The 8,923-nt window shown below is 35.4% G+C and overlaps 1 protein-coding gene across 1 annotated transcript; it reads right to left on the bottom strand.

Annotated features, from left to right (window-relative positions):
• Positions 1–5,177: 5,177 nt before the first annotated feature.
• On the bottom strand, positions 5,178–8,634 carry LOC147513249 (receptor-like protein EIX2). Its single transcript, XM_086598884.1, is given in 3 exon segments — positions 5,178–6,797; positions 6,800–8,188; positions 8,247–8,634. Coding segments are annotated over 3 exon segments (2,796 nt in total). The 5' UTR covers positions 8,442–8,634; the 3' UTR covers positions 5,178–5,585.
• Between the last annotated feature and the right edge of the window lie 289 nt (positions 8,635–8,923).

Here is an 8,923-nt window from a genome sequence, read left to right as displayed (position 1 = left end):
AACTCATTATTTTACAATACTCAGGCCCAAAACAATATATAAAAATGGGCCAACCCAGTACATCATGAAATGCTTAATATATGGTGAACTAAATGATTATTATTTTGAAAAAGGTTCATAAATTGGGACCAAATAACCAACATTTCATTGCATTATGTTAATCAAGTGGAATCCCGAAACCTGGCAAAGTTTTGCATGTGCAGCTTGGTGCTAATAACATTTTCAGAATAGGGACCAATAAACAATGTAAGAATTGATCAAAATATTGTGCAACTAATAGTAGGATGAAACAGATGTAATTCAGCGATGCAGCTAGCATCCATAATTTCTTCCTTTTGTCGCCTCCATACAAATGGATTGAAAAAATTCAACCCTCCATCATTTGAATAATTCAATCTCCATACACATGAAATGGATCCACATTATATTAAAAGCTTTTAAATTGTACTCTTGCCACATATAGCCATCTTACCGAAAGCTATTATTTACACATTCAATTTAGTCCACATATTATATCCGACTTAAATGTGAACGTTTCTAAATAAAAAAAAAAAAAAAACAATGGCTTTTTTTAGCTAGCAACAATTTCTTTCTCTACCAAGCTACATACTTATTTAAACCGACCAAAATATATTTTACGACAACAAAAAAAAGGCGATGGATTAAGCTAGATCATTTTGAAAACAATAATAAGAAAAATGTTATTCTTCTTGCATTTTTTTTTTTAGATATTTTATTCTTCAGTTTAGAATAGCAATTATGTTGCACAACATGATGTAATATTCTTATATCTTACAGGTAGTATATTCATATAAATCCAATAATGTTAGGCCCATCACATATAAATGCTTTCGACAAGAGAATTACACAACTAGCAACACAAAGGTAAACTTCATCAAAGATAGTACCTATTTTTTAGGTAAATTAGTTTGTGGCATATACAATACTAATTACATACTAACTAAATTACAGGATGAAATATCTCTTCAAATATATTTATTCAAAGAGCATGGCAGAGTAGCAAAAATCGAATCAAACAAAAAAATAAAACTAGCGTATTCATTCAAGTGTTTTTTTTTTTTTATTGAAGTTTTTGAATATAAAACATTTTACATAATCCATTCAGACAAATGTAATATGTAATATTTTACATTTTACATAATTATTTCCTTTGATTTTTTCCACCCCAATTTTCTTTCCTAGCACGTGCAACGCACGTGCCCGTTTACTAGTAATAATAATAATAATAATAATAATAATAATAATAAACTTTATATAATAAATTGAAAGCTACACTAACATTTATGAAAAAACTTTTAAATAAATTTTATCATAATTTTTAAAGAAACGCAAATGCAATTACATATTGCTACTTTATTACAACCCAAAATATTGACAATAATAGTTACTACAAAATAAAATTGAGAAATTCGCAATGTAATTGAATGAAAGAGAAACCCTTGAAAAATCTGCAACACAAAATTAAAAAAAAAATTGCAAATTTTTAAATTTAAATTTTGGTTAATAAGTTATTTTCTTTTTATTTTATGGAAACACAAAAAAATTAAAATTTTGTAAAAAAAAAATAGAATGATTTGGAGAAAGAATCAAATAAATATCTGTTTAAATTTTAATTAAATAGAGTTAATCACTAGTTAAAAGTGATTGTGGATATGTGTGGTGGATGGGTGCTTTAGGAGTGAAAAGTCTCCTAAACATCTATCCATCACACATTCACTACTTTTTAACTATTGATTAATTTTAGTTAATTAAAATCTAATTAAATATTTATTTTATTCTCTCTCCAAATTATTCTATAATAATAATAATAATAATAGGGTGATCTTGGACACACCCATAAAACCACTCCCATACTCCATAACTAACTAAAGTTTTTGCCATACCCCCAATAACCGTTTCAATCCAATATAATATCTCCTAAATTCATTTAGGGTATTTCCAATAGGAGCAAAAAAAAAAAAAAAAAAAAAAAAAAAAAGGAAGGAGAACAACAACAACACGACATTAGTAGAAGTTTCAGTTGAACTTCATTTATATCTCTGATTGGATCCTCAGAATGCGACGAAAATAAAAGAGGCACTCTTATGAATTCCCAGTGACTGCAACTGGGGGGAACTGAGGAACTCGTCAAAATAACCGGTTGCCTACCAAAGTACGAATGTGGAATCGAAGAACATATACGGAAAGGACAAACATAAAGCCCTACGACAAGATTGACAAACATAGAGCCCTACGACAAGTTCTAACAATCTATATGTTGCCTCAGTCACAAATGGGAACGAGTGGACTTGGAGCTGTAAAAACCAATCAGTGGCAAATGATAGCTTGAACAAATAGACCTGCAAGCTTATAATTGAGTACATTAGTCTAAGTTTTCTGTAGTGAACAAAATGGCTGTGTTTGGTCTGATATTATTCACATGGTACAAAGTCCAATAGTTGTCTACCTTCAAAGCAGCGCTGCCAAAGTGATTTCTTAATCGTAATTCACACACTTGATTGGTTTGCAAATATGTAAAAGGAGCTTCTTCAGTATGGAATCATTTTTATTGTCGTAGTATAGTAGTTCAACCAAAAGGTGCATCTCTACGTAATAAATTATGGTGCAAAGTGAAAATACTTCATCCTTCTTTCTCCATCTGAAGTTCTGAACTCTTTCCCTTTCTTTGAGTTTATATGGACTACTTCAAACTGAAACAATCAACTTACTAGATTCTATTTATTAACAAATTAACTTATAGGCTCGACACCTAAATCACCTCACACAGGAGGCCTATGCTTTAAAATTGATCATCTCCAATTTAAGCGCATGGTTAATTTTCATGCACAAAGATGATACTACAAGTTTGCCTACCAAGAACAACGAACTAAGATAGATCTCTTAGAGCTCTTCAACCCATTCAGTGATTCAAATATACGAATAGTTCACACGACAATTAATCTAAATTTATTCCCAACTGGCGCCCTATAATATCCCAAAAATCTAACTTACTCCTATGCGAGACTCAAATCGTTTGCCGTTTATGGATGTCCCCGTGACTTTGTTTCTATGAGCACGAGTAATTTTGACTTACAAAGGAGTGTGCATTTTACTATATAAAAAGAACATGATCGTGAAAATACAACAACACACGACTTTGTAATTTTGCACTTAAGAGTACAAAATCATTAGTTGTTGACTGAGACTTAGATTGGACAAAAAACGTGGGTATTTGTAGTTGTCCATTGTACTCATCCAAAGTATAATAATTTTCCGAGTTCTCCCATTCGTCAAAATTTGATTTTTTTTTTCTTCAATTTTGATTTTTTGTTTCTTCATCCTCATTACTTTGGCATAGCTGATTCATGTTTATGCTTATTGGTGAGAGAAATGTTGCTAGAGAGCGAGGTAAATTATTGGAGAAGAATTCAAAAATATATCTATTTTTTTTTTTTTAATGAAAGAAGAATAAGTAAATGACTTGTTTTGTCTTAGGTACGCCTAATAAAAAAAGGATAATTTAGGAACTTAAATGTGTTTAAAATAATTTTATTTATTATTTTAAAGTTGGGATACAGGAGTGTTTTTATGGGTGTGTCCAAAATCACCCTAATAATAAACCTTATATAATAAATAAAGTAACCATTGGGCATCTTGATTTTTTCTATTATTGACATATTTCCAAAATTAGTTTTTAGTCTAAACAAATTGAGTACGTGGGCAATAACAGAGTTGTAGGAAGCCTTTGGTTCCATTATTTTCAAAAGGAAATGTTACAGTCAACTTTTGTCGATCTCTAAGTTTTCTTTTTTTTTAGCTTGGTAAGAGGAATAGTATATTAAAATTTACAGAGTTACAAAAGTTGTGTGAACAGGTCATACATGCATGCATGCTTGTTCAGTTCAAAACTAAATGGACACAGGAACATCACATAAAGTGAAAGTCTAATACCAAATTACAATCAAGAAAATCTTAAAAAGACCTCATAGGGAGCCTCCCATCTTAGCAGCCATGGTGGCTTCCCTTGGGAGAGTTGCACTAACTTTAGCAACTAAATCAGCAGCGACATTGCTCTCCTTCCAAATGGAGGTGATTCTGACGTACTGTAACTTACTCAGGCAAACTCTCCATCGAGGCTAGCTGTAAGTCCCATGGGAGTTGTCCATCACCAAAGGCTTTGATTGTGGAAGTAGAGTCAGCCTCGTTCCATAGCTGCAACCATCCCCTTTGAATAGCAAGCTCGGTACCCTCTAAAATTGCTTTACATTCAGCTCTAAAGTTAGTACCGCTACCAATGTTTTTGCATAGTACCAACTTGAACATACCCGAGCTATCTCTATAAGTTATGGCAATGCCAGAAGGGCCAGGATTTCCAAACGCAGCACCGTCCGTGTTTAATTTGATGATATTAGGCTCAGGAGGACCCAAGTGCATTGTTTAGTGCTTGGAGCAGTTCCAGGTTTTTCTTTGAATTGCTACCAAGATTTAACTCAAGTCAATGTCACTGTGGATGAGAATCTGATATGAGTTGAGTATCTGGTGGTTGAGTATCTGTGATCTGATATTTTCGTGGGTCTTTATTGGGTAAGATATACACGAGTGTATATTTAAGTATTAACAGAAGAGAAGAGAAGATAAAATCATTAATGGCACATGGGAATTTATCTTCCAAGTTTTGTCAGAAGGCACTTGGGACTAGTAGAAATCAATGCTTCCATTGTTGGATTATAAACTGCTTTGCGATTCCGTGGGGCAAAATCAAGTGGGAGAAGAAAAGAGGGAAAGAGAGGAAGGCACACATCCAAAGCTTACCCTCTTCAACCAAAATTTCTCTTTTGCATCACTAGAATTGAGTCAACCAAAAGAACGTTTCCTTCTGTAGTCAAAATGAGTCAAATAATCGAACACATTGTCCTTACTGATCCATCCAAGATCAACTCTACGATGAACGCTCTGAACTCTCTTGATGGAGAGCTCCACTTAACAGCAGAACCCATTCACACAATTCCTCCAATTTCAGTCACATGTTACACGGCAGGTACAAAAGCAAAAATAAATTGCGGAACTATTCTTTGCACCGGAGCATTTAAGCATAGTGACCCAATTTGTGATGATAGGATGGTTCTAAATTGGGTTGCTGATCTCCATGACCGATTGTTCCTCGAGTTGGGGCGATCATGCGTGTGAGTTTCTTGAAGTTGCAAGAAGAATTAGTACAAAGTGGAGGTTTTGAAAATAGTTGGTGAGATTAAGGATCATTTTGGATCATTTGGTGAAAATTTCTCACCGGCGAAAGCAAAGGGATTTTCTATCGCGTCGCTTTTGATATTTCCTGGATCAAGTGAAAAGGAAGCATCATCATCGTTGATTATGTCATTCATCCACCACAATACGCTAGTATTTAAGAAAGCCAGTAAGGGAACCGGTTCAAGTAGAACATGGGTTTCCCACATCTCACAACATTGTGGAAGATTCCCAGACAGACGGGATTTAGAGACATCGAGACATTATTGTAGTCTTTTCTATTTACACAGTATGAGATGGGAATGAGCTGTAGATCTGGAAGCAATTTTGATCGATGCATCTCAATCTTCTGCTTGATTGTGCTTCAGTCGCTTTTCCCTTACTGCTATCGCACCGTCATAGATGTCCTCAACAAGTCCAAAATAAGCATACCTCCAGGACTTCTTGAACACCAAGACAACACCAACACACCAAAGGCCCACCACAAAGCCTGGTGCCATACCAATGTAAAACCAACGTACGCCGAACACAATGTTATCATCTTTTCCATTGCTATCAAGATATGCTGGAGTTTGAGATGGTACATCTCCAAAGCATTTTTTTTCAAGTGGAAATCCGCACAGTTTGAGGTTTCCTTCGTAAATCGAAGGATCATCAAGGGTCTGGAGTTGGTTACCTGATGGAATTGGTCCTGACAATATGTTGTACGATAAGTTCAGGTGGCTTAGACTAGATAATGAAGAAATGCTTGGGGGTATTTCACCAGAAAGATTATTTGTGTAGAAATCAAGTGATTTAAGGGACGTCATGTGGCCAATCTTCTCTGGGATGTTTCCTATCAAATGATTTTCTGATAGATTCAAACCAATCAGTCCAGCAAGGCTTGTAATCTCTTTGGGGATCTCGCCGACCAAATTATTAGCAGATAGGTCCAAGTTCACTAGAAGATACAGTGTCCTGTAATACTCAAGTTCTCTTCCTTTGATTACTTGAGCCATTTGATTGGTATATATGTCACCTCTTAGTGTTCTGCTATCCAACCTTTCTAAGCCGTTTGTTTGGACCATGGCACTGAAATTGTCAAAACAATATGGGATAATTCCAGATAGATTATTGTGTGCAACATCCAGTATTTGAAGATTGTTCAAATGGCATAGTGTTTGCGAAATACTACCGTTGAACTTGTTGGATCTTAATCTTAGAACTCGCAAAGACAATAGACTTTCACCAAGCCAAGTTGGAACACTTCCTGACAGTCTATTCTCCCCAAGGTCAAGAATGGACAAACTTGTGCTATGTTGCAGGTCTGAAGAAAGCTCTCCATGGAAAATATTGTTGCTCAAGTGCAGTGAACTGAGCTTTGATAGTAAACCAAAGGAACTAGGAATTGTTCCAGATAAGTTGTTTGAACTAAAATCTAGAACCTCCGCAACTGTTAAATCACCCAAACATTTAGGGAGATCTCCTGACAAATGATTTCCTGAAAGATCAAGATATTGCAGCGTCTGCATCTCACATAATGTGATGGGGATGCTTCCGCTGAAAAGGTTATTGGAAAGGCGTCACCAAAATCTTTTGGAATTGGTCCGCCAATTCTGTTATTGGAGAGGTCCAAAATATAAAGGGTGGAAGGGAATGGCGGCAATGGGTGCTCGAACCTGTTAAAACTCAAATACATGCTGACAGCATAATAGAGTATAGACACCGTTCCAGAAATTTTGTTACGAGATAGGTCTAAGATTTGTAAAGTGGTATAGACTTCCCCGAACCAATTTGGTATAGAATCTGAAATGCTTGCATTAGACATATCTAAAGAAAAGACTCCAGTTTGTGTGCGAAGCCAGTCAGGAAATTGAGGTCCTACGTCACAAGATCCCAGTAGAATAACTTGGAGTTGAAAGGGAGGTACCCAACCAGATCTTATTTGCACAGACAAAGAGTTCATGCTCAAGTACAACCATTCTAATTTCGAGAGTTTTGCTAAATGCACTTCGGACACAACGCCACTCAATGAATTGAAAGATAGATCCAACTGTGTCAACTCTAAAAGTTGTCCTAGACATTCAGGAACAGTCCCGTTCAATTGATTGAAACGGACATGTAGTTGCTGCAAATTTAAGAGTCTTCCGAAGGATATAGGAATTTCACCACTGATTTGGTTCTCGTCAAGGTTTAGTCGTGTCAAATTTGACAGTCTTCCAAAAGACATGTGAATCTGACCACTCAATTTATTAATGCTGAGATCGAGTACCTCTAGTATTGAGAGTCTACCAAGTGAGGAGGGAATAAAACCATTTAATTTATTAGAGTTGAGACCAAGTATTTTGAGTACTGAAAGTTTACCAAGAGATGGAGGAATAGGACCAGTCAATTTATTGGATGAAAGAACTAGTACTTCCAGAGCTGACAATTTTCCAAAAAAGTAGGGAATTGATCCATTTAGTTTATTGGTGCCCAGATCTAATTCCTTTAAGTTTGGGAATGCCCCAAAAGATGCTGGGATTGGACCATGAAATGAGTTGGCTGAAAGATCAAGGTTCTGTAGATTCTTCAGCAAGCTAAACCAAGTTGGCAAATGCCCTTTGAGGTTATTATCCCGTAGAGACAATATCTCAAGATTATCTCCAACAAATGGAGACGAGAAATTACCTAGAGGTTCAATCGCCGATCTTCCAAAATTATTAGATGACATGTCTAATATTTCCAGATCGTTTAGATTTTTCAATTCATCTAGAATTGGACCATTAGAGCTTAATGAATTATTGGACAGATTTAGGACTTTAAGCGAAGTCATATTCGAGATAGCATTTGGAATGGGACCTCGAATATTGTTGGAGCTAAGGTCAAGGATGACAAGAGAAGTTAGATTTTCAGGAGAATGGAACAGAGAAATCTTACCCAATCTGCATTGCGGAAGTGTAACTCCAACAGCGAAGGAAAGGATGCAATTTCACGAGAAAAGTGAGCTACCATATTGCTAAGATCTAGTCCACTCATGTTAAGCTAATAACATGACCCGTCATATTGTTGCATTCCACTCCTTTCCATTTGCAACAGTCTTTTCCTACCCAAGAAGAGAGCTGGTTATTTGAAGTATTTCGGACACTTTCTTTGAACTTGAGAAGAGCTTGTCTTTCATTCTCTGGGCTTTGCAAACTCAAGCCTTTACTACAGACACTTAACTGGATTGTTATCATTAATAACAAGATGATTAGCACACACCAAATTGATTTTTCAATTTCCATGTAACAAAATATAAGAAAACAACCAGTAGGTTTTCAACACAAGAAGGAAGCTGATGATTCTGGAATTACTCCCCACTGATTTGCAAAAACCAGATTGGCCTATATACTCAAACACGTTGTACTTGGCTTGTGCTTTTTAATACTTTTAAACTAAGTGCCGATTAGCATTCTTTAGCAGATTCCTTTGATAGCAGAGTAGGCGAAGTAGCCAACACTAACTATGTGTCGAATACTGATTTTCATCAAGTAGAAGCGTTAATCTATTGGTTTCTTTTATGATTTTACAATTCTGCTGAAGTTGACATTCGACAATACGTCTGAATTTACTTATTGATCGAAGACTTATTTTAAAAGAAACAGTAACTCATCATGCTTTTTAACTTGTAAGTTCATCTTTGTTTTATCCATTGTTTGGTCTGCAATACTTAATGTTG

This window comes from Coptis chinensis, chromosome 3 (genome assembly GCF_015680905.1).
Source record: "Coptis chinensis isolate HL-2020 chromosome 3, ASM1568090v1, whole genome shotgun sequence".
Taxonomy (NCBI): Eukaryota; Viridiplantae; Streptophyta; class Magnoliopsida; order Ranunculales; family Ranunculaceae; genus Coptis; species Coptis chinensis.
This window is presented reverse-complemented; position numbering and strand designations above follow the sequence as displayed.